The 26418-nt window shown below is 46.2% G+C and overlaps 1 protein-coding gene across 5 annotated transcripts in view; it reads left to right on the top strand.

Annotated features, from left to right (window-relative positions):
* PTPRS (protein tyrosine phosphatase receptor type S) overlaps nt 1-26418 on the top strand; it is a 442958-nt gene that overhangs the window by 221180 nt on the left and 195360 nt on the right. For all 5 annotated transcript variants that reach the window (XM_066635289.1, XM_066635292.1, XM_066635290.1 and 2 more), the window contains exons 3-4: nt 11995-12140; nt 14072-14213. In XM_066635289.1, the coding sequence (XP_066491386.1) occupies nt 11995-12140; nt 14072-14213 (288 nt within the window). The remainder of the gene's footprint in view (nt 1-11994; nt 12141-14071; nt 14214-26418) is intronic.

Here is a 26418-nt window from a genome sequence, read left to right as displayed (position 1 = left end):
TTTGTTCAGGGGGCTGTCCTAACCAACTTTCCAGGACTGACCTAGCCGCAATGCAAGGCATGTTTGTTACCTTACCTTGAGGAGGCCTCCTTGACTTTCTCCCCACTGCAGGATGCAGTGCACGCCACATTCACACAGCTATGTCAGTGCTGGAAAGTTGGTTAGGATTTCGCCCTTAATTACTTTGCCCAGCTAAAATCCTAGTGATCTTCTGCTTTAAGTAAACTTTTTGGCTGGAGCTCTGCATCCCCCCCCCAGCCCCTTCAGCTCAGTGTTTCTCAAACTTTGAGGGAGCTTTACTCCTTCAGTTAGTCTTTGTGGGGGAGGGACTAGGGCAGCAACACAACCTCCAGGATCATGTTGCTAAGGGGGGCGAGGGGGGTACTTTCTACTTACTTTATGTAGGTAGGGCTGCAGCAGGCTGCAGAAGGTGCAGGGAGTCCTGCACAACCCTCTGCAGCATTCTCTGAGGCTTGGAATTGTCATTAAAAGAGAGCGCAAAGCACCTCCTGCAAAATGGAAGTGCATTGTGACCCACCGGTTGAGAACCACTGCATTAGCTTGTTTAATGATTTACTCCAGCTAAAAAGTTTTCCTTAAAGCAGAAGATCCTAGCGATCTTCTGCTTTAAGGAAAACTTTCTGGTTGGGGTAAGTTCTTAAGCAAGCTAATGGGCTCTTGGGGGGGCACGACGTGGGGGCTCCACAGTGAAAAAGTTCCTTAAAGGAGAAGGACGTTTTTATTAAAAAAAAAAAAACTAGATGGATGTTAATAGGAAGCGGTTAAGTTCCACTTCCTGTTATCCTCTGTCTAGTCATATAGAAGTGACCAGGCTGCCTCCCAGGTCCTAAACTCATAGCAACCTAGTGTAAGCAAGAATCACTAAGCATGGGGGGGGGGAGGAGAGACAGGTGTCCACGATATCTTCGGTTTCCAGTATCCATGGAGGGGGTCCAGAATAGAACCCCTGCAGATACCGTGCCATTCCTGTGTTAAGTTTTTGTTTATTTGTGGTGTTTAATGCTTTAGAGTGTGTGTGTGTGTGTGTGTGTGTGTGTGTGTCTGTATGTGTGTGTCTGTGTGTGTGTGTGTGTGTGTGAACCCAAAGCAGTACGTAAACCAAAATGTGTTATATGAGTTGCCCAACTTGAAGATCTTGGATGCAGACTTGTAGAATGGAATACAAAACTATTTCATATGAAATCTTTAACAGACAGCAGTAAATCTCTCATGGATGATGAATTGCTGAGGCTGGGTCCTTCATTTTGATTACAGTAATTGTCCTGCATGAATTGATAGGCCTGTTGTGAATGTAGCGCTGTTCAGAGACAACCTAATCATGGTTTGGGAGATTAGCTGTGGTAGCGGCGGCAGCGACAGAAGAAAAAAATATTAGTAGGGCACAAAGAGGCAAAGTGATTTGTGGGGGTGGAAGCTTTGTCCCATATATGTTTTATTTATTTAAAAGATTTCTGTACCACATTTTTCAACACTCAAAAGTTGTATACAACACTATGCCACATAGTAAAAACCATTAAATAAGATCATTTAAAACAAAAAACTACATTAAATATAATAAATTAATATGATTAAAATGATACAATAGCTTAAAAGTTGTAGCTTAAAAGAGCAATAGCATATAATTAAAATAGTACAAGTCCTGCCTCCATATACGTGGATTTGTGACCCGTAGTTTTAACTAACCCTAGATTCCAAACCCACAATGGAGGCCAGACCTGAGCTCCTGGATGTGACTGAAGATATTCTCAGGTTGCATCCGGGAACCTTTCTGAGGCCTGCAGAGGCCTCTGTGGGCCTCAGAACATCTCTGGATGGTGACCGGAGAACGTCTCTGGTTGTGTCTGGAGTTTCTATGGACCAGACCCACAGATTGGTTTATCCATGGGTTTCGGTATCTGTTGGAGGGTTCAGGAATAATTGAGGTTTGACTATATAAAACAGCAACAAGATTAAGTTTAAAGAGTCCCCAGGAAGCTCCTCCCTCCTCAAAGACCAAGTGGAATAAAAATGTTTTTAAACCCTGTCTGAAACCATATAGAGAAGTTGTTCTCAGATCAACTGGAAGCTGATTCTAAAGACATGGTGCTCTTCTACCTAGCTGCTGTCCTCCTGACTTCCAGTGGCGGCAGTATCCTAAGCAGGGCTCCATTGATGATTGTAGAGGACGTGCAGGATTCTTTATTCGATTTTGGAAAGAGAAATAACATTATATTTCAGATTAGTTTTCCCCATCCACAACACATCTTCTCTGAAGTATGTCTCATTGATTTTGATCAAGTTAACAATTATGTAATCATGTTTAGGATTGCAGGCTTATTATAATATCCAGTTAATGATTCTGCAATGAGGGCAGGCAAATGGGGTAAGCTTGCTGTCTAGAAGGGCATGCCCCCACTCCCCTGCATGTTGTCTGCACAAGTTAAGTGTTCCCTGTTTTGTGTACATGCTAGCATTTGGGGTACCTTTGATGCTACCTTGCAACACCTGTCCCATTTTGCCCTTGCGATTTGGGATAACTATGGTTAGGAAATATGGTTGGTGCAAGTGGAACACTGAATATCTGCAAGTGAAAGGCTGAGGGGATGAATGCATGGGATGAGGGGGACTGCCAGTCTCTTAATCCTGGTTAGGAAATCGGGCAGCTTTTGGTTAGTAAATCAGGCAGTAAATCTGCATCAAGGATACAAGGCAAATTGCTGGTGGACTGCATTCAACTTGAGTGGATGTCTTAAGTTGTGTCATTCTGAATCTTTTGTGGGGAAGGGAGGAGACACCACAGGTTTATGTGTGTGTATTCTGCTGCTCTAGCTGCCTTTCTACCAGCCCTCGCGCTCCTCACAGTCTCCTCCTGTCTTGTTAGTTTAAAATATACTGAAATATCTAAATCGAAAAGCCACAGCTGTGCTTCATTTCCCCCCACTTTTCTTTTTTAAGGGGGGAAGCGCCACTCAGATCGTAAAGCCACCTTCTGTTGTTCTTGGAAAAATAGTGGCTACAGTGCAGCTGTGAAATTCGTCTTTATGTGTACAGATCGCAAGTGTGATGAAAGCAGGGTATTAAAGCATTTTTTTCTAGGCAGAGTGGAAGGAGTTGCACCAGCTGGAGCAGACCCCTCCCATACCATACACAGACACTGAAGGGAACAGCAAGGCTCTCTGAAATGACTTTCCTGGCTATTCTTGCACAAGATACACTAGAGCAGGGGTATCAAACTCAATTCATATAGTGACTGAATAGCATTCATGGTGCCTGCTCAGTGCCACAAGTGACATCATTGTGCAGGAAGTGATGCCATTAAACAGATGATGATCAGAAATAAGCACTTCGTTCTCACCTAGGAACTCATTAGCTGCAGATGATGGAAGAGAAAATGTTCAAATCTTGATCATATTTTCAAGATATGGGGGAGCCCAATTATCATGTGGGCCACCCTTTCAGCAGCACCACTTCTGCCATAACTTCATTTTGGAGCTCAGCAGCTGAGAGGTGCTCTGCAAAGTGATGCTTTGTGAGAAGCAGTGCTGCTGAAAGGGAATTCTGGGAGCCTCCATTTATAACAGGGGCCGGATAAAGAGCTTCTGTGGGGCGTATCTGGTCCACAGGCCTTATATTTGACATCTCTGCACTAGAGAATTCCGAACTCTGATCCATGGGGACCCCAATCTGGTGGCTTTTAATTTGGTGAAGAGCAAGCCCATCAGCCCTCACAAGTTACATGTAGTTTGGTATTTAGCTCTCTAATGTTTGGTATTTATGATTAGCTCTCTAATGTAGTTTGGTATTTAGCTCCCAAAATCAGGGGTGGGGGGCTGGCTGTTCATCTCGCCATTTTTCAACATAACTTCTGTATTCTGTAGCATAGTTTTCCTGTTGTAGTCATTGCTTAGTACCCTTCCAAGGGAGATGGGGATGGTTCCTGGGAGATATGCTAATGCTGTTGTCCCTTGGGGCAGGTTCTTCCTCTCAATATTATCACTCACCCTGAAGGAAAAACTCCCCCCACATTTTTTTGCTGCTTGAGAAAGGGGTGACAAAATTAATTTCATCCCTAATACTGATTTGTACCTGCAGGGTTTCAACACCAGGCCTCCTGACATCAGGTTGAATGCCTCTGTGTGTTGAGCCTCACAGGTTGAGCCTCAGTATTTGCTTCATAGCAAAAAACAAAGATAGCAAATCAATTTAAAAAACAAACTTTCTTTGCTCCAGTGAATTAAAACAGCCTTGTTGACCTTTGTGATGTTAATATAGTGTCATTAAGACTACAATCAAACAATCAGTCTCCCTCAAGGTGTTTAGAAAGGGTCTTCACTCAGCCCCTCCCTTCACCAATGCAAAGTGATCGCCTTTCTTTCACATGTCCAGGGGAAAGGGAGGGATCGCCTGGAGAGAGAAAGATTGTTGGATTGCCAGCCAGCTGCCCTCTCTCTCTCTCTCTCTCTCTCTCTCTCTCTCTCTCTCTCTCTCTCATTAAGGAGGCTATTGTTAAAGGATTGTTCAGTTTTTTAAACTGATTTTATAGGGATGCATTTTTCCCCTTCTCCAGGGATCAGCACATTTCTTCTTATTTGCAGTGGCCATTCATGTTGAGCCAAATCTGTGTATAAAAAAATCCGTGTATAACAAGGCTGGACCTGTATATACGAATATGTTGTCCTTCCCACACCATAGACTTTACAGAATGGAATCTGTCCCTCCCACACATAGCCAATCAGTGATAGATCTGGGTTAGAGTGACGTGATTAAGCACTGTACTTCTGCACAGGAAGTGACTTTGCTGCATTGGATAAATATTGCTCAACATTGATGAGAGAGAGAGAGAGAGAAGATCCATATACTTCCATATCAGCCTGTGAAGATTTTCTGCTGAGACCCTGCTCCACGAATAGCGATTTTTGTGTGTGTTGACACCGAGATTTAGGAATGCAGCATATTATTTAGGGCTAACCAACTTTCCAGCACTGACCTAGCCACAATGCAGCCCCAAGGTAAGGTAACAAACATGCCCTTACCTTGAGGAGGCCTCCTTGACTGCCTCCCCACTGCAGGATGCAATGCACACCACACTGGCAAAGCTATGTCAGTGCTTGAAAGTTGGTTAGGATTGCGCTCTTAGATACCTACACTACTCCCTTTTTCTGTGCCAATTAAATATTATTTGTCCAAACTTTTGGTGGCATCTACTTTGCAATTTCCATCTGTCACTTATTTATTCTCTCCTTGAACTACTGGGTTGTTCTTTTGCTTTTGACATGGAATGTTTGTAAGCATTTGTTGAGCCATATTCCAGCCCAGCACTGTAGTGGCTGTGTCATGTACTGTAGTTCAAAACTGGGGAAGAAACACGTTAGAATTGCCTTGGTGAATCCTTTGCAACTAATGTTCCCTAGAGACCGGAAGTGGGAGAAACATAGATAATTAGCTGCTGGAGAGAGAGAGAGAGAGAAAATGAGCATCAATGCACAAGGAAAGGAGGCCAGCAGCTCTATGACCCCTTTGGCTTTGTCTCTCTAGCTCCAGAATCTTTTCAGATCCTCAAGCCAAAAACTTGGCTTAAATGTTGCTACTATTCACCTGATGAATGTTGCAAATAACTATGGTGAAAGGTCTATCTTGTCCTGTATACAGTAGTGCTGTTGTATGAGTCTCAATTAGCTAATGAGAAGATGTCACCCCTGATTTTCCTAGTATCTGGAATGGAGCATTTTATTGCCAGTTTTAAAAGTGGCACTTGCTATTGGGTCTTTTCTGAGCACCCTTTGGACTGAAGGCCTGAGCAGCCTTTGGACTTAAATCCATTAAGCACATCCTTCTCCCATACAAACCTGTCTGATGCTTAAGAGTCTGCCTTGGTGTCCCTTTTCATAAGAAGGACCCTGCTGGATCAGACGACAGGTGCAGCATCCAGATCTGAGAATCCCATGAGCAGGACATGAAGGTGGCAAGTCTTACCCTCCCACCTTGTTGCTCCTCCCCAAATGGAATTCAAACTGCTTTCAACCTTGGAGCTGGCATGTTGCTGTCATGATTAAAACCCATTGATATATTTATTCTCCATGAACTCATTAGTAAACATATCATCTCTGTGTTCCCCTGGTGTTGGTAAGGCAAGGTGAGAGGCAACCAGAGCCTGAAACTTCTTCATGGACTGCCAGTCTTTGAAGGGCCCTTGGCTTGGTGCCTAACCTAGAGAAACAGGATTTGCAAGCTGCAGCCCGTAAGTCTTGTTCACCTCTATATTTTGGTCTTTCATGGCCCTCTGATTTGGGTTCAAGCTATCTATTGTTCATGTGTTCACCTCAGATTTGTAGAGCCTTTACGCTGGGTAGGTTTAATATCTTACCTACAAACATGCTAAGAGCAAGATTTAATAGACCATTGGAGAGTCCCCAGTCATGTTCTTGCGACCTGACCTCAAAAGAGTCCTTGACCCATGTACTATTGTATTGTACCCACTATATTGATTTACGCCATCGATTTCTATATCCATTCCTGGAAAACTTTCATGGTTCAGATACAGACTTGGTCCGGTACTTGTTGGACGGGAGAAATGAGTGTCACTCATCAAATGTTGCAAAATATTTATTTAAGGTACTGTTGAGGCGTAAATTCCTCTGTATTTCTATGCCTGATCAATGACTGGTGGCTACCTTGAATGTTTTAATTTTGTTTTCTTGATGGATTGTTTATGCCAATAAAGGTGGAATGAATGAATGAGTAAGGCAAGGTGAGAGGCAACCAAAACCTGAAACTTCTTCTTGGATTTCCAGTCTTTGAAGGGCCCTTGGCGTGGTGCCTAGCCTGCTGTTTCTCTGTGCCAGGCAAACCCCTTTTTTGCTTCCTGGCATTTTAGTTGGGTTTACTTTTAATTCTACTTTTTTCTTTTTGGTATTCTGTATGGTGGGTTCTCCTTATCTACAGGTTCAACACTCATAGATTTGATACATCGTGGGTGCTGTGCCTGCGTCTGGAGAGCCTCAAAGACCTCCTGGACATGGCCAGAAGTACCTTCTGGTTGTATCCAGGAGGTGATCTGAAGCATGGAGAGGTTACATATGGCCTTGCTGTGCCTCAGAAGACCCTCCCCCCAAATGCTTTGGAGAGGCACTTCCGGTTGCTAGTGTGGGTCCCCTTGCAGATTTAATTATCCATGGAATCTGGTATCTGTAGGGGGTCCAGGAACAAATCCCCACTGATATCAAGGAACCATTGTACATATCATGTGTGTACTCTTGGATATGCTTTGTTGTTTTTTTTTACTTGGAGGCTCTGCTTAACTCCAGTGACCAAAAGCTGTTCCTGGATATTCCTGAACAATAGCTGTTCTTAGATCTATATATTTGTCCAATTTGCAACCCCTCTTCTTCCTTCTTCCTACTGCATCAGTTCCTGCTGTTGAGGGAAATGTGAAGCTTGGGTGAAGAGGATAAATGCCAGGAACTCTCAACCACCGTCTCCAGCCAACCAACTTCTGTGTTCTGCAACAGGATCCAAGAGAACAAATACAGGTGTCCCCCTTTATCTGTTGTTCACAGATTACCCCCATCATGCAAATGACTTATCTGTCTCAGATTGCAGCCCTCCTGTTGATACCTCCTGTGTCTCGCCCTCTCTTTGCTGTCTGCAAATGCTAACAGGAAGCAGGAGGCGCTAACAGGAAGCATATTGGAGGACTGAAAACAACACCATGTGTTGTTTTCAGCCCTCCAACTTGCTTCCTGTTAGTGCTTCCAGCTTCCTGGAAGACGCAGGAGACATCTACGGGACGGCTGCAATCAGAGACAGATAAGTCATTTCTATGACAGGGAGAATTTTGTGAGCCAGTTTTTGTAGGGTCCACAGTGGCAGCTTGAATCTATCCCCCACGGATATGGGGAATAACCTGTAGTTAGTATACAGCAACAGTTGACATTACTCTAGCCCTAAAAGCTGACACCTCTAGAAGTCTAAATATTTCAAAAGGCTGCCATGGGCTCACAGAAGTGTGGTGGTTACATAAGAATTAAATAGAACTTCATGTACATAGAAATGGCTCCTATGTGACCTCGGCTGGGTCATGGAGCTTGGTCAGCTTCTTGGTTTACTGAGGAGCTTAGGACGATGAAATGGCTCAACAGATGTCTAGAGCAGTGCTGGAGGAAGACTTGGGACAAATCTGACCAAACCCAGGGAAAATCACAACTCAGTGCCTTTGCAGCAGTGATGGCAGCTAAGAAGGATTTCTTCTCTGCCGCCATTGCCAAGGCAGAATGTTGTCCAGTGGAGCTGCCCCGCATTGTTCAGGGCTTGTTGTTTGAGAATCTCAGGGAGATTCTCCTCAGACCCACTGTGATGCTTTTGCAAAGAATTTTGTGAATAAGTCGCTCAGATTCAGCTCAAATTGGACGCCATTTTGACAGAGTCAATAGATGTCCCTCAGGCAAGTATCTGTCCAGTTATTTGGGATTCTTTTCCCAGACAGCCTTGGTTGCCTTGTTAGATGACCTGTGCTGGGGACTAGACAGGGGGAATGCATCCCCGTTGGTCCTGCTGGACTTCTCAGTGGCCTTTGACACTATCGACCATAGTGTCCTTCTGGACTGGCTGATTGAGTTGGGGCTTGGAGGCACTGTCTTGCAGTGGTTCCACTCCTTCTTGACAGGGCGGACCCAGATGGTGAGTCTGGGGGACACCTGTTTGGCTCCCTGGCCGTTGACTTGTGAAATGTCCCCCATGTTGGTTTAACGTGAAGCTGCTGGGAGAGGTCATCTGGGGTCTTGGGTGTCACCAATATGCGGATGACACCCAGCTCTATCTTTCTTTTCCACAACTTTCCAAGGGGGTTGTTGAAGTTCTGGGGTACTGACTGGAAGCAGTTGAGACCTAGATGAGGGCTAATATTAAATCCAGATAAGAAAGAGGTCTGATCTGGAAGGCGGTTATGCAGGTATTATACCTATAATTTACTCTGGATGGGTAGCACTCCCTCTGAAGGAGCAGGTTTGCAGCCAGGGAGACCTCCTGGACCCACATCTGTCCCTGGATGCTCAGGTGGCATCTGTGGCAAGAGCGTCCTAGCTTCGGCTGGTGTGCCAGCTGCAGCCATACCTGTGTCAGTTGGATCTGGCGATGGTGGTCCATGCCCTAGTGACATCTCAGTTAGACTACTGTAATATATTCTACTTGGGACTACCCTTGAAAACGGTTCGGAAGATGCAGTTAGTGCAGAATGCGGTGGCTCGGTTGGTCACTGAGGGTCTGCATGCCAAATCTGTTATGCCATTGCTCCAGTGGCTGCCCTGGCTGCCCATTCCTTTCCAAACCCAATTCAAGATGTTGGTGATGACCTTAACAGCGCAATCCTGGCCTGCGCTGTATCCAGAGCAAGATAGGGGCCAAAAGTGGCTCAGCTGGAGGCAACAGGAAACTCACCCCTTACCCCTCCCCCGGGTAAGCCACTGCAGCCTCAATGGGTCCCCTTGGACTTGTGTCACCTCCAGAGGTCCAAATTCAAGGAAAGCAGAGTAGCTTGTAGCTGCTCTACGCTGCTGAGGAATGGAATTGGGATCTGACATAACAGCCGGGTCCCAGCCCCACCTCCCGCTCCCCGCCTGCCCCTGGGACCGCCCTCTGCCTGCCCTCCCCCTCCCTGAAATGTCTGCCTCCCGCCTCTTATTTGCCTCCTCCCCGCCCTCCCTAGACCCTTGCGTTGGCTGAACTTGGCCAATGCAACCTACCTGGGGCAAACCACCACAGAGGCTGGATGCAGCCTCTGTGCTCCAGCGCACCTCTGTGCACTGGCATGGCTTGCTCATGAGAAGGTGCAAATGTTTACAGCACGTTTGCGACCCTCCTGGGCTGGTGCAAGGGACTTGTGCCAGCCCAAAGGCATTTTAGGATTGCGCCCTTAAAGACCTATACGGGATAGGACTAGGATACCCCAGGGACGCCCATATATTCATGTGTGTCCCCAGGGGGGTGGCAGCAAGTTACAGGGCCTTTTTGGTTGTGGCACCACACCTCTGGAACCAGCTGCCAGAAGATCTGAGGGCAGCTTCTTTGGTCTGTGGTTTCTGGCTAGGTTTGAAGACCCATCTGTTTCACCTGGCCTTTGGGGAGGAGGGTAATCCCTAGGAACCCTTTAACTTTTATGCTGCTATACATTTTTATCTGCTATCTGCTCTTTTATTGTTATTTAAAAAATTGTTTTGATAGTTTTAATGGTTTTATTTTAATATTGTATTCCACTGTTTTAATGATGTACAGATCCAGAACCTTGTTATACAGGGATTTTTTATACACAGATTTGACTCAACGTGAATGGCCACCGCAAATGAGAAGGAATGTGCTGATCCCTGGAGAAGGGGAAAAATGCATCCCTTTAAAATCACGGTTTAAAAAACAGCTTTTCTTACTGTTGTAGAGAGACATGCAGGCAATTGTAGAGTAATGCAGGCAATCATTCCATTCTTCAGCTGAGCCAGACGAAGGCAGGGGGTCCTTTGCATTTCTAATTGTTGACTGCCTCTTTACAATAGTAAGAAAAGCTGTTTTTAATCCACAATTGTAAAGGGATGCACTTTTTATTTTTTTAACTGCTTTTATTTAACACATTTTATGGTATCAGCAGGGAGTTTCAGAATCAAACCCCTGCAGATGTTGATGCACAACCTTATTCCATTAGGAGCAATGGAGGGGCAAAAATCCTGGAAGTGGGTCTTTAAATCTATGTTTCCACTGTTTTTTAATCCATAGTTTTTTTTATCCACTAGGGGTTCTGGAGTGGAACCCCTTTGGATAACTAGGGACAACCTGTATTTGTGTTGTTGTACACCGTTTGGGGTTTTTAGAAAAGCAGCATAAAAATCTTTTAAATTAAATAAATAAATAAAATTCAGGAGCAATATTTCTCAAGGAGGAAGGAAAAACCAGAGTGAACTTCGAAGAACTCTCTCTCTCTCTCTCTGTCTCTCAAGTAAAACTAATAAACAAATAACAGGAGAATATTGAGTCCCTTATAATTACAGGATTTGTTTTTTTGTTTGCTTGTTTGCTTTTTTTTGTCCCTATCAGGGCCTCCCCCTGTGCCTGGGCCCCCAACTTACCCAAGGAGGCAGCCCCAGAGGCAGAAGATAATACAAGTATAATGATTGTGCAACAATGCACTCAATTTAAAGAACTACTGCGTGTGACTGAAATATACAGGGCCCCTGTATCCGTGGATCCTATATCTGCGGTTTTGCTTATCTGTGGATGTGAGGCCCCTCCCTCCCAGTGACTCTCTTGAGGACCCATGTCCACTCATGGGTCTCAGCATAGCCATCTAGGCAAAAAAAAAACAAAAAAAAACACCACAACTTCCAGTTTTTCTATAAAACCGGAAATGACTTTTTTATACCTTTTAAAAGGCATTATGAGGCTCCCAGTGGCTTCCCCGGCCCTCATAATGCCTTTTCAATATGTCACTTCCAGTTTTACAAAAAACAAAAACGGAAATCACTTTTTTTGCCCTCAATGGCAGTGGCCACAGATGGATGTCTGCAGCCTCTGCGGGTTTCAGAAGAGCCTCCGGAGGCAAGGGCATGCCTGTACTTCCTTTTTTCAAGGGTTGAATTTAGGGGGACTATGACTAGAAGTGCACAACACTGATGGGTTGGTGCCAGTGACATCGCTAAGCGAGTTCCATCCCTGCCCCTCCCCTATCCTTCCCCTCAAGCAAGCAAGCAAAGCAAGGTTGTATTTCTTTTTAATCAATAAGGTGAAGACGGAATAGATAAAGGATCGTGCAGTGCTTTTAAAGCTAAAAATAAGGTTGACAGGCTGTCTGAAGGACTAAGGAAAGCAGCAAAACAGACAGCATCTGGTTTTCTGCATATAGCACAGAAGAGACATGAGGCTGGCCCAGTGAATTTGAAATGTGCAGGTTGTAAGATCAATTATTGCTAACAAACCTTTTTACTGGCATTTTCTTTCTCCCCCTCTTCTGTTGCAAAGGTCCCCCTGAATTTATCAAGAATCCCGTAGACCAGATTGGGGTCTCAGGAGGGGTGGCGTCCTTTGTATGCCAAGCAACGGGAGACCCAAAACCAAGGGTCACCTGGAACAAGAAGGGGAAGAAAGTCAACTCACAAAGGTTTGAGGTAAGTCATTTCAATCTCTGTGTTGAGAAGAGTTAGGAAAGATACCAAGGGCAATTGGTAAAGTTACCTTAAAAATTAAGTGATCTGTGGGTTAAGAGGTAGAACCAGGGTGGGGCAGTGGACAGAATGCTGGATTCATTCAAGAGAACCTGAATTCAAATTTGGCTGACACGCAGTTGTCTAGGCCAGTGCTTCCCAAACTGTGGGTCAGGACCCTCTGGTGGGTCATGGCCTGATTTTTGGTGGGTCACCAAAGGGTGATGGAAAGATCAGACAACTAATTACCTCAAACTGTGAGGCTATTCAGAAATCAGATACTGTAGCTGCTAACTGCCCTGCAAGGAGCTGAGCTCCTGAGGTTTGCAAGCATGCATAAATATAGGGAGATAAATGTTTGAGGGTCTTTTCTGGTCCTGGTGCTAAAACGTTTAGGAACCACTGACCTAGGTCAGTGACCTCAATCTATTTTACAAGGTTGTTGTGATGATAAACTTGGAGAGGTGAGGCTGTTGGGGAGGCTAGTAGAATATAAATGTAATAACGTACATGCACTAGCTCGCTCGCTTTGATCTGTTGGACCAGTGGTCCCCAAGCTTAACAGGGTCACATGCCCCCAGAGCCTCATCTTCCAGGCCCAGCCTTGTGCCATCATTTTGGATCACACAAAATGTGATCCAAGATGGTGGTGCCCAAATCTTGCAAGATTTCACGTGATCCAAGATGGTGGCATCCAGGAGAACTGGTAGGAGGGGCCACTGGGGACATCCCGTGGCGCTCCTGTGAGTGCACCCCAGTGCCTGAAGGCACCATGGCACACAGTTTGGGAACCACTGTGAACTTTAATTCTGCATTGAATGGAAGTGAGGTGATTTTTTTATCATCCTCAACATTTCCAGTATTTGTTTTTCCCCAAGGTTGATATGTTTGCTCAAGTTCTCAAAGAGAAGGTGTTTCATACATTCACAAATGCCAGCCATGCAATGTGGAGTCAGACATCTGAATCAATAAACTGTTGCCAGATTTGTCTTTTTTAGGGGAAGAAGGGGGAAGAAGGGAAGAAGGGAAGTTTCTAGCCATCTTCTACCAACTTTGTTTCCCAGCTGCTGCTAGTCTGCTGCTTTGAAAACATGTAGAGCACTCGATACTTTCCTTGCCTCATGTTACATATCCTCTCAGCTGCTGTATCATTTTTAGATTTTTTTCAGAACTACATTTTTAAGAGAATCAAGAGAAACTGCAAGAGCTCAGTTGCTTACAGCAAAGCATACCTGATTTCCAAAGCTGTGTCCCTCTGGTTCTTTGAAAACACGTACAACACTTAATGTTTTTCTTTCCTCATGCCTTGTGTCTTTCCTGATACATAATATCAGCTACTACATTGCATTTAGAGCTTTTCTGAGACTTCCAAACTCATGCTGTTGGCTCTTAAATGTTCAGAGAAGCTTTGCTTAGAGCTGAGCTGCTTACCTCAAAGTAGGCCTGTTTGCAAACACTATAACATCCCTGCTGCTGCCTATCAGGGCAAAGCTGATCCTGGGCAATGGAGGCTGGTTTGTAGATAGCATCAGTTGATCTTTCTGTTCAGGCTAGTGAATAAACCTATCCTAGAAGTTTTCATAGGGGTTAAGGAGAAACTATTGGTCCTTTCTGGTTTACTGGTGCAGGAACTTTTCCTTGGCTAGTATGGCTATTTCCCTTTAGATTGCTTCTTTGGTCAGATGCTCAGGCAAAGTTCCTGCCTGACGTTCCTCCAGCTCCCAGTTCAAGAACCTAGTGGGCTCAAGACCTAGTACTGAAAAAAGGTGAACAATATCTTTGCAAGACCTCACCTGCAATTCAGAGAAGATTAGAATTTGCACAGAAACAGACCAGATACCATGCAATGTGGGTTGACTCTCACTTGTTTTTTCTCCTGCCTTTTCCTTTCTTAGACAATTGAATTTGATGAAGGCGCTGGTGCCGTCCTGAGGATTCAGCCCCTTCGCACCCCAAGGGATGAGAATGTTTATGAATGCGTTGCCCAGAATTCTGTAGCAGAGATTACTGTCAATGCCAAACTCACTGTCCTGAGAGGTAAATTCTTTGATTAGGCAGATCTATACACTTTGATGTTTTCTCCCTGAGATTAAGACTTCAATTTGCAATGTGCTTACATTAGAGTAATCATGTGAGTGAGAATCAAGGTTATTTTCCCCCCCCCCCCATATCTTTGGGGGATACTGCTCCAGCCGCTACACAGATAACTAAAACTGTGGATAGCAGAACCCCCCCCCCCCCCGACTGTGCTCATGACTCGCCTCTCTTTTTCTTTTTTTCTTCCTTTCACTTTGGAACTGGAAGCAGACAGTGAGAACCTAGATTCATAGCTGCTAGAGAAATGGCACAGGAGGCAACAATGAGAACACTAACAGGAAACAGCAGAGGATTTCCTGTTAGCATTCTCACTATTGCCTTCTGTAGCATTTCTCTAGCAACTATGAGTCTAGGTTCTCGCTATCTGCTTCCTGTTCCAAAGCAAAAAGAAGGAAAAAACATCTTCCTTTTGCAAATTGTTTGCAGACAAAGAGAGGTGAGTTATGTGCGTGATGGGGGGGGGGAGTACTTGAGAATTGTGGACATGGGACTTGTATATGGGGGATGCTTGTATCAAAAATTGTAATTGGTGGGGTTTTTTTGTCTGGAGGCTGGGGTAGATTAGCTTATCCACATTTGAAATATTTTTTAAATCTCTCTCTTTTTTTAAAGCGAAACCATTTCCATTTAGTAGGGAAAACAATTCTGGCAGAAGATGGACATTTATTTCAATTTTATTTCACCCCCTTTGACCGTTGGAAGCTTCCTCTGAATATTAACAAAATACAGATTAACACACAGCATTTGCACTTTGTAAGATTTTGAAATGTTGAATACTCTGACGCTGACAGCAGCAAAGTTTTCCATATGCCAGCTGTGTGTAATTCTCTGCAGCTTTGTGTTTTTTTCCCAATGAATTGTCACTTTGGGGCTGGATTTCAGCTTTCTTGTGAGCTGCATCGAGGTAGCTATATGTCTTGTTGAGAAGAGACAGGCTTCTGTGGAACACAGCATGTAAAGACTCATAACTCCCTGGCATCTCCCAGGAGGGCTTGGGAAGATCCTGCTGTCAGTCAATGTATACAGTACAGAGCTAAATGTACCAAGGGTCTGAGTCAGGTAAGGAGAATCTACTACTAGGAAGAAAATGTGTAGCTTCTTCTGTTGCCCCCCCCCCCCCAACACACACTCTATTGAAGACAGAATTTCATTTGGACAAACAGCCAAACAGTTCATGCAGCTTGACATGATCCCCCATGTTTCTGCATTGGTTGGTGCTGAACATTCATTTGCTCTGGGTGCAGCATTTCTGAGGTACTTGACACTTGTCATTGTTTTGTACTTTGCCTTGTATCACAAAGTGAGCAGCAAATGTCACTTTCTTGAGGATTTTTGCAGCTGGGAGTATAAGCAGGCCATCATCCATCATCTGAGGCAGGGCATGGCTTATCTCGGTGTGCCCCAGGAGGCAAGGTGGGACCATGTGTATTGACTGAACTTGGTACATTTCCATTTATTTATGATGTTTGGGGAGGGGGGATCTGTCTTAGTACAGGCACCCACTTGTGTGCCAGGGCATGCTAAAGGGCCTTGAACTTGCATTAACTAAGATTACGTAGTCAACCCAAAGTGCCCCACCCCAGAAGAGGTTACACACTGTGTCTCCGCCTGGTCTAGTGCTTTTGCTTTGTTCCAGTAATCCACTCTGGGAGGGGGGTAGGTATTTCTGCTATATCTCTGCATCATCCAATTCATATCACTGAATTGCCTGCCTTCAAAAGGGGAGGCGGCCTGTTTCATCTCTGCCTGATCAGTTGCCTAGGATTGCCACCTTCCAATCAGCCTCAGCTGAGAGTAGTTCATTCTGCTATATTGGATGGATGATGTTGGAGCATTCAATCATTCTGGAACATTGCCTGACATCTGGTGTGCCCAGAATTGTGTTTTCATGGAAATACTAGTAGCTCATGTTGAGGGTGATGATACTTAGACATTCTTATTGTCCGAAACATATCAGCTTGCCTTCTACTGAGTCAGACCCTGGGCCCATATTAGGTCAGTATTGTTTCCACTCTCTCTAGGTCTTTTCCAGCCCTACCTTGAATTTCTGGGATTCAACCTGGCATCTCTTTATGCAGAGCAGGTGTGTTACCTTTGAGTCCACAGCCCTTCTGCTTCCTTGGGATTTACAAATGATGGGGGAAATCTCTGAGTTTTAATCTAGAATAGTAGTTCTCAAACTGTGGGTCCAGGACCCACCAGTGGGTTATGACCCAGTTTTTGGTGGTTTGTGAAACTGATAGGCAGATTCGGCTATGTGCATCAAGGGTTAAACAGGCCGCTACTGGGGGAGCACTGCTGCCCAATCACCATTACAGCCACACCCCTTGGCATTTATAAATCAGACAGCAGCCTCTAGCAGCGATTTTCAACCTTTTTCATCTCACAGCACACAGACAAGATGCTAAAATTGTGAAGGCGCTCCATCAGTTTTTTGACAATTGACAAGGTGCACCCACTGACAGCAGGGGCTCACATCCCTCAGTGGCCCTACTAAAAATGACCCTCCCCCAAATTCTTGTGGCACACATCGCAGCACACCAGTTGAAAATGGCTGCTCTAGGGACTCTAAAGAGATCTACTGAAGAAGATGTTGGTGACACCAGTGTATAGGTGCTTGATATAACTATATTTCTCACACTTGTAGCCTGCTTTTATTTTCCTTGTAAAAGCTTTCTTTTTCAATCCATTGCCCTACTGTCTCTTTTTTACATTAGTTCCATTTCAGTCCCCTTCATCCACATCTTGTACCATACTGAGGGTGAGACCAGGATGCACTCCTTATTACGGTATTCAACAGCTCTTGTTACCTGTTGCATTCTGTCTGTACGCAGCGAACATGTGAGCCCTCTTCTTTATGTTTCTTCTCCCTGGATTCACTGAATGCAAGGAGAGGGAGTGGGACTGCATCCTCTAGCCCTGCGGTATTCAAACTCTCCGGGAGTTTGAAACCAGCAATAAGTCTTTGTGGGGGCGGGGGGCGGGGGAGGCAGCGGGGCAGGAGGAAGGCAGTGATGCAATCCCCAGGATCATGTCACTCAGGGGGCTGCAGGGACTGGGATGCACTCACCAGTCCCTGCAGCAGCTGTCCCTATGTGCGGGAGCCCTGTGCGAGCACCTGCAGGGCGCCCAGGTCAGGGAAAGGGAGAGTGGGGCAATCTGCTCTGCCTCTGCAAAAGTGGAAGCGGAGCGCGATCGCCTCACTCTCCCTTTCCCTGACTTGGGGTGCCCTGCAGGTGCTCGCGTAGGGCTCCCCGCACACAGGGACAGCTGCTGCAGGGACTGGAGGGTACACCCCAGTCCCTGCAGCCCCGTCAGAAGGGAAAGCGGAGTGATCGTGCCCCGCTTCCGGTTTTGCGGAGCGGGGCGCAATCGCTCCACTTTCACTTTTCCTGACCTGGGGAGCCCTGCCAAAGGTTGCGCAGGGCGCCCTGCACCCCCGGGAGGCTGCAGGAGGCTTGGGCAAGTGCACCCAAGCCCCTGCAGCCCCCCTGAGCTGCACAATCCTGTGGATCACGCCACTGCCTTCCCCATCTCCTGGCTGCCCCCACCCCTTAAGGGAGCAGAGGCCAGGACCCACAGGCTAGGGCGTCGCGACGCCCCAGTTTGGATACCACTGCTCTAGCCCAATGTTTCTCAAACTGTGGGTCAGGACCTAGTAGGTGGATGGCAAGCCAATTTCAGGTAGGTTTCCCATACATTTCAATGTGTATTTTATTTTTTAATATATTAGACTTGCTGGCATGGTATGTAACTGCGTTTGGGGAAATGTTACAGAACTATACTTTTAACAGGCTACTCTCCCCATATGCTTTTAACAGTGATAGTTAATGGGCTTACTCTCAGGTAAGTGTGGATAGGATTGCAGCCTTTGGGATGTTTGGGGATTTTTTTTAAACAGATCAACAACTGCTGAGGAGGTTTAGGAGGATTCTGATTTACTTCAAATAAATTTTTAAATTTATACTTATTGTAAACTTTTAACTTACTTATATTAAAAGTTTTGATTTGATCACATGGGGGTGTTGAACATTTTCCTACTTGATTATTTCACTTCTAGCCATGATATCACTTAAAGGTTAATGACATCACTTCCAGTGGATCTTGACAGATTGCACAGGCCTACAAAATTGAGGGTCAGAAAAGTTTTTCCCAAACTTTATGGTGGTTTGATCTGAATTTGAGGTGCTGATTTCAAAAATGGCATCCATTTTGCCCTATCACGTCTAGTTTTGGAGATATAGTATAGCCTCATTAGTGAATGGTTCAAGCAGCTGCCTCATGAGGAAGCTATTTGAACCATTCACTAATGAGGCTATACTATATCTCCAAAACTAGATGTGATAGGGCAAAACAGATGCCATTTTTGGAATCAACACCCCAAATATACCCAGGAATTGGTGTAACGTTTAAGGAAGCAAAATGTGTGTTGGCCTGTGTTATCATTCTAAAAAGTGGGTCTTGGTGCTGAAAAGTTTTAGAACCACTGCTCTAGCCCCATTCTACTGATACCAAAATGCCTGCCAGGCACACCCCTAGGATTTCCACTGTTGTGGTGTATGTAGGTAGACTCCCTTGTTCAAATGTGCACTGAATGTATGGCATCCAGGGATGTGGTCAGTGGGTGGGCCCATCAGGTACAGTCCTGCTCTCCACATTTATTGAATACAGGGAATATTTCATGAAAAGAAGACACATATTGTTTATCCATAAACACGTACAGTTGTTCTCATGTTTCATTCAATGCATTTATGGTCATACACACAATCTGTGCTCTGTATTTTCTAGTGACCCAGTCCCATATTGGTTTTCAAAACAAACCCATCTAAAGACATTGGCTCAAAAATGTGTGCGTTTACAGAGAACTGGTTAGCATAGTGCCTAAGACAGTGTTTCTCAAACTGTGGGTTGGGACCCACTAGGTGGGTCATGAGCCAATTTCAGGTATTCATTTCAATGTTTTATTTTTAATATTAGACTGCATTTGGGGAAATGTTACAGATCTGTATTTTAACATGCTATTATGTATATTCTTTTAACAAGGATAATAAATGGTACTTACTCGTGGGCGTGGGCAGGATTGCAGGCTAGGATAGTTAAAAAATGTCCTGCTTGATGATGTCGCTTCCAGTCATGACATCACTTCTGGTGGGTCCTGACAGATTCTCATTCTAAAAGGTGGTCCTGGTGCTAAATGTGTGAGAACCACTGGCCTAAGAGACTGGTTGGATCTGAACTCCCCAGGTGGCCTTCGGCAAGCCATTCCATCTCAGCTGCAGTGTGGGGACAATAATTTGTGCATACCTTACAAGGTGATGTGAGGATAGTATTACAGTAGTACTCATGAAGTGCTTTGCAGGCTCCAAAGGCACTGTAAAAATGCTTAATATTACTGCAAATGCCTGCATTCACAAAAGAACTTACATGTGGAAAAACTTCCAATACCTTCTTATGTTACCCAGTGTCCTTCCACAGGAGCACTTAATGGAGGACTTGGGAAGCTGCCACCTGAACTCCAAGACTCTTGGCAAGATCCTCACTGTTTGCAATACCTACAGTACCAATCTCTGTGATTGGCAAGTACTATAAATCCTCTGGATTGGACAAGCCCTAGTGAAAATATTAGGAAACATCTTGAGTTCCACATATGGTACTTGTCCACAGGGGGTCTGAGGCTTCTGTTGCATGCCTTGTTGTATTTCCTTCTGTGGGTGATGGTAAACAGGTGAGTGTCAGCCAAGGAGGGACCAGCAAACAATGAAAGGTTGCCCCCACCAGCTGCCATCCTTTTTATGTGCCAGTAACGCACCATTACAGCCTGTTCCCCCCCCCCCAGCGCCCATACTAGACTCTTAAAGCATCATTAGGCTGTGTTTTAATTGCTGTGGCTCTCCAGCTAGCAGATAGGGCTGCCACCCAACCAGACTCTTACTGATTTGGTCAGAATGTTGTTGCCTTGGCCAGCTGCTATAAGTGGAGGATGCAAAACCGGGGAGAACAAATCTGAGCAAGCCCATGTTTAGCTCTGTGCATGTGCTTGTGCATGCATGCATGCAGTAAGGCATCACATGGGGATGATGGCTGCTTTATTTGAACTGTGTCAGGGCAGCATATGGGTGTGGTGGAAGTATGCTGAGTTTAAAAATTTTTCTTTCTCTGGGAGTGCCATGGCAGAGCCAATTCTTGCAAGCATGAAGCTCCTTCTCTCAAGCAGGCAAGCAGAACAGTTGAACAAACCTTCCTGATAGGAGGAGCTCCCAGAATCCCCAGACTGGCCTTGCCTCAAATGCACAGGTTGGAGTCTTCCTGTGGCTCCTTGAGCCAAATTTTTTTCAAAGGGCCTTGTGTCCGAAGATAGCCAGAATCGTGCTGGGTCTCTTTTAGAAACCAGGAGGCTGCAGGACCCCAAGCTGCCTTGTCAGTGGCATGGCATCACTTTAAGAGGCAATTGAGGGCTGATTCTTTCCCTGTTGCACACCCGCCCACCATTTTATTTAGGCGCAAAGTGCTTGGGCAGTTGAGAGAGGCATGGGACAGCTTCGCATCTCCACCAGAGCGCCCCGCCCACCATTTTGAATTGGCGCAAAGCACCTGGGCTGCTGTAGAGGGCACACGGCAGCATCACAGCCTATATCTGGGTTGCTAAGGTACCTGGCCGCCATTTTGTCTGGTGCAAGGGGTCTTCTTCTCAGGATCGGTCTGATCCTACAGCACTGAACTTCCTCTCTTGCCTGTTCTCTGAAGTCCTGACGCTGCGCCCACCAGGAGACAGCTGCTTCTGATCCTCCAGTGCATGCTCCAAGGGAGAAAAAATGCAGTTCTGTGGTCACCCCTGAGCTGAGCAGCCCAGCATTGTCACCCTTCCCCCAACGTGGCTAGCATGTGCAGGCCCGCAAAGGCTTTTTTCTGCATCCCAATGCAGTGAAGACATCTGACTGTTGAGTCCACATAGCCTCTTTTCTTCTGGGATGGACCCCACCAGTGTTCAGCAGGAACCTCTGGTCCTTGCCCCAAGCCCATTCCCGCACTTAGCTGGGAAGACATTGAGCCCAGAATTGAGAGACTGACCTGCTGCCACAATTTCTAGGGTGGTTGAGACTCCTAACCTCCCTGCTCCCCCTCAGCTTGCTCCCCTTTCTGCCGCTCCCTTGAACTCTTCCAAAAAATGTTTTCTAAAGTTGTCAGAATCCTAGAGCTTAACAAGGGTTAGGAATCTAAGGAGGCTTCCACCTCAGATATCTCCTGGGAGACCTCTGCAGCCTTTCCACTCCAATAGCGTTCCCTTAAGGATTTTCCTCTTCCTCAACCCTTTAAGCTGATAATTAACAAGGAGTGGGAGCACACCGCTAAGAACAAGTAGGGATGTAAGCCCTCCACAAAATTTACAACCTAACACAGGAGGACAGGCAACCTTTTAAGGTCCTTGTGGTCAATGCTTCTGTGGCTGCGTTAGTCTCTCCCTCAGTTCCGCCATCAGACACACAGGGTCCAATCCTATCCAACTTTTCAGCACCGGTGCAACCACAAATCAGCCCTACAGTAAGGGAACAGATGTTCACATACCTTGAGAAGGCCTCAGAGACTGTGTCCCCACCACAGGATGCAGTGCTAACCCCATTGGCACAGCTGCACCGGGAGTGGAAAATTGGATAGGTTTGGACCCTGAGTCTTCCAAAGGGTCTTGTGAATAAGAGAATTGAGATGGCTGCAAGGAAGGCCTTAAAGCATCTGCAGTAGCCCATGAGCCTCAGTGGCTGCTTCCCTGTTTGTCCGAGCATGTGCATCAAGGACATGCTTGACCACTACAACGTTCCTCCTCAAGCAAGAAGTGATCTCCACAAGCTCTCTTCAGCTACAGCCTTCATCACTGATTCCACGGCTGATGCTCTGCAAGACTCTGCACGAGCCATGGCTGCTGAAGTTGCTGTCCGGAGGAGTGCATGGCTTAGGAACTGGGGTGTAGACTCCACATCTCACTCCAAGTTCACGGGGTTACCCTTTAAGGGGGGCAAGCTCTTTGGTGAGGTGTTGGACCACTTCTGAGACAAAGGACAAGAAGGAGGCTTTCCAACACCACCTCCAGGGATCCAAGCAAGGTAATTGAACTTTCGTCCCCAGCACAGCAGCTTTTCTTCCTTCTCCCAGGCCAGTGGCAGCAGATCTGCCTGGCAGACCCACAAGTCCAGCAGCAGCACCACGCAGCTTCCAAGAACTCCAAGCCCCAATGACGCCACAGGTCTTCCAGTGGGGGGCAGACTGCAATTCTTTGCAAACAAATGGGGCCTGTCAAAAACAGATAGATGGGTTCGGGAGACCGTCCAACTGGGGAAATCTCTCAAGCAACGACCTATTCCTTGGGACAGATTTGTGCAGGTGCACAGACCCCACTGCAACCTCAAGCATTTGAAGACCTTGCAGGCAATCCACCACTCCTGCAGATTGGAGTTATAGAGCCTGTTCCAGAGGATTAGATCAGTACAGGGTGTACTCCCATCTCTTCATGGTCCCAAAGAAGATGGGAGACAGCAGGACCATCCTTGACCTGAAGTGACTAAACAAGTGGATGAAACATCAAAAGTTCAAAATGGAAACCCTCAAGTCTACATCAGTCGGCAGGAAGAGAGAGATCAGTATCCTTACAGAAGCTAGCGCAGCAGATGTTCCTGTGGATTGAGAGGAACCTGGCACCAATAAGATTCAAGCTCCATGTTCTAGGGGTGTCCAGTGTAGCAGTGGACTGGTTCAGCAGGCAGGACCTGGACTAATTTGAGTGGATGCTTCATCCTGAAACATTCAGCCTTATCACCAGAAAATTTGGGAGGATGACACTGGACCTCTTTGCCAGCCAGGAAGCTCATCAGCTTCCCAGGTTCTACACAAGGAAAAGATATTGCCACGCACTGGGTCTAGATGTCTTAAACCTCTGTTGGCCAAGAGGTCCGCTCTACTCCTTCCCTCCCATCATGCTCCTGCGGAAGGTGACCCTCAAGATATGCCAGGAACAAGCCAAGGTCCTGCAAGTGGCTCTGCACTGGCTGAGACATCTGTGGTTCCCAGACCTCCTGGAGCTGTCTGTTGCCCGTTTTATCTTCCGATCAGGCAGACCTGCTCGGTCAGGGACCCATCCTACACTCATAGCCAGAGCTACTCCAATTGACTGCCTGGAGGCTGGGCAGAGAAGCCACCAACATCTAAGCTCCTCTGAAGCTGTTTTAAATATTCTCCTGACTGATAGACGAACGTCCACCAACAGAGTCTATTCCACCACCTGGAAAGCTTTCTCTCAGTGAGCAACACAGTGTGCAGCCCTCCAAACCCACAGTTATATATCCTCTGGAACTTTTGCATTCAGGGCCTTGGCACTGCTACTCTCAAGAGACAGGTTTTTGCCATTGCCTCAACTCTGGGGTTTCCAAGGCATAGGTCCCTTTATTCCCACCCTCATGTTAGGACATTTCTTAGGGGAGTTTCCCTACTAAATCCCCCTACTGTTTCTAGGGCCTTACATGAAATCTCAGTCTGGTTTTGAAGACCCTAGCTAGACCCCCCCTTTTGAACCAATAGCCACCTGTTCTCTGAGACTACTGTCTCAGAAAACTGTCTTTTTAGTTTGGGATTACATCTGCTAGAAGAGTTTCAGAGATGTTTCAGAGAAGGGTTTCCCTTCTCCATGGCAAGGGATCTATTCAGGATGATAGACTGATCTTGCATACAGATCCCACCTTCCTCCCTAATATAAACTCTCTGTTCCATCGCTCAGAGGAGGTGATTCTTCTGTTGTTTTGTCCCAATCCCTCATCACAGGGTCAGAGAGAGGCACAACCTGGACATGTACAGAGCAGTAAGCTTTTACCTGTCACGTACTTCTGAGCCCTTGTTTATTTCCTATAGGTCTCCCAGCCAAGACCATAAGGTCTCCCCCGCAGCCATCTCCAAGTGAATCAGAGAGGCCATTGTGGGAGCATGCAGGGCACAAGAGGTCTCCCCCCCACAGGGAATTGATGCCCATTCCCTTAGAGGCATCAGCTTCTGCACCATTCTGCACAGCTTCTGCTACAGCTTCTGCACCGTTCCATACTTATCCTTCAGTAGAATCAGTGTGCAGGGCAGCTACTTGGAGCTCACCTCACACTTTCATCAAGCATTATAAGATTTGACTCCTACGCTTCACAAGACATAACCTTTGCCAGGCTCATCTTGCAAAGTGCAGTTGCTAGTGACTTGGGTTCATCCCACCCTTGAGGATGGACAGCTTGGGCAGTTCCCACTTGCAGGAACTGTCCCTGTCATGGTACCACTGGAGAAAGGGAGGGTTTGAGCCTACCTGTGAACTCTCCTTCTTGGTGGTGGCATGGCAAGCTCAGTCCACCCTCCCTCTGTCACCTGAGTGTCGATGCAAAAAGGGGAAAAAAAGGAAGACTTACTTAAGTGGTGAGGGAGTAGGAGAACCCTCAGTGGAACATGTCTTTACCTCAGCTCACTATAGACCAAGACTGTCTTTTAGTGTCAACAGGTGATATGCATCTTTAGAGGATGGATGGTGTCTCCAGAGCCAGCATGAACTTTCCAGGGGACAACTCGTTCTTTTGTACTTTACCCTTTCACCAGGAAGGGGGCCTTTGAGGCTTTTCCACAGTCTGGAAATTCTGGGAGCTTCTCCTGTCAGGAAGACTTGTTCAACTGACCTGCCTGCCTGAGATGAGGAGCTTCCCACTTGTAAGGACTGACCCTGCCATGGCATCACCCAGAAAGGGAGTTCACAGGTAGGCTCAAACCATCCCATTTTAATAGAAGATTGTGGAGGTTTCTGGTACAATATTGCAAGGTGCCTTGGATGAGACTGTGTTTGTGTTTTCTCTTGACTTTTGTGCAGATAAGTCAGTTGGTTCAGAGTCGCTGGCTCCCCTTTTCCCCCACAGACTCACTCAGCACACTCCCTATCAGCACAGTGAGGAGAGCACTTCTGCTATCCCAGGGAGAGAGGCAAGAAATGAGATTCTACAGGGCATCTGATTCTAGAGCAAGATCACAATTTCCTTGCCACCTTCACCATGGGGTGTGTTCAAGTTTCTTCTGGTGATCGTGATGGAAGCCCTACTTTTCTCTTCAACTTGGAACTGAGGAAAGGATGGAGATCTCTGCCCCCTCCCCACCCGCCCCGTTCCAAACTGAGAGAGGCAAAGTTTGGTTCTTTGGATGGTAGGCAGCCAAGATGCTTGGAGTTCCCTTGCTCTCCTATTCAGTTCCATTCCTACCATTCCACCAAGGAACTATGGGTAGCATTCATGGTTCTTCCTCCCGATCACCTCCCCAAACACCCTGCAAGGTAGGCTAGCCTGAGATCCATACTCATCTAGCAAGGATCAAGGTTGAGTGGGAAGTTGAACCCAGGTCTCCCCAGTCCAACACTCAGATCTACTGCATCACACAGGTTGTCAGTTCAAGCATGCATGCTTAGTGGAAAAATGCAGCTTAAAATTCAACTTTTATTTTTAAAAATCATCATTTTGGCAACTAGATAAAATCTGACCCTTTTGAACACAAGATATTCTGGCTACTGTCTCTTCCAAATTAAGCCATGCCTTTACCCCTCTGGTTGGTTGGCAACACTTGACGTGGGAAGGGTGATGAGTAACTGAAGGAGGTGCTTTAATCCTGAATTCTCTGCTGCTCCTCCTCTTTGGAAGCCCATACATATATATAAAATACATACCTGTGTGTGCGCGCATGCTGCTTGCCTTCTCCTCTCAGACCAAATTATCCTTTTGACCTTTCTCCAGCTTTGGGCAGTAAAGAGCAACTTCTCTTTCCCGAGAGCTGGACTCATTTGTAATTGCTGGGAGAGTTAAAAGGACAAAGAATGAATCTATTAACCTCTGCTATTTACAAAGAGAGAACACACACTGGAGTTCTGGTCCTCCTCTCCCTCTCCTTTTCTTCACCATCCCTTTCTCTTCATTTCATGCATAGCCTTTTCCTTTTTGTCCTCCCCGCCCAGTTGTTCACCCCTATATTGAGAGGCCAAGAAGCGGAGGTTTTCAACGAAATGAAGAATGTTTTAGATCACCCACGGAACATAGGAAACTGCTAAGTTCACTTCACACAGTACTGTCTGCTGTGACTGGCAGCAGCTTTCCATTGTCTC

This window comes from Tiliqua scincoides, chromosome 8 (genome assembly GCF_035046505.1).
Source record: "Tiliqua scincoides isolate rTilSci1 chromosome 8, rTilSci1.hap2, whole genome shotgun sequence".
Lineage (NCBI taxonomy): Eukaryota > Metazoa > Chordata > Lepidosauria > Squamata > Scincidae > Tiliqua > Tiliqua scincoides.
The sequence above is the reverse complement of the archived record's forward strand: the minus strand, read 5'-3'. Positions and strand labels throughout refer to the sequence as shown.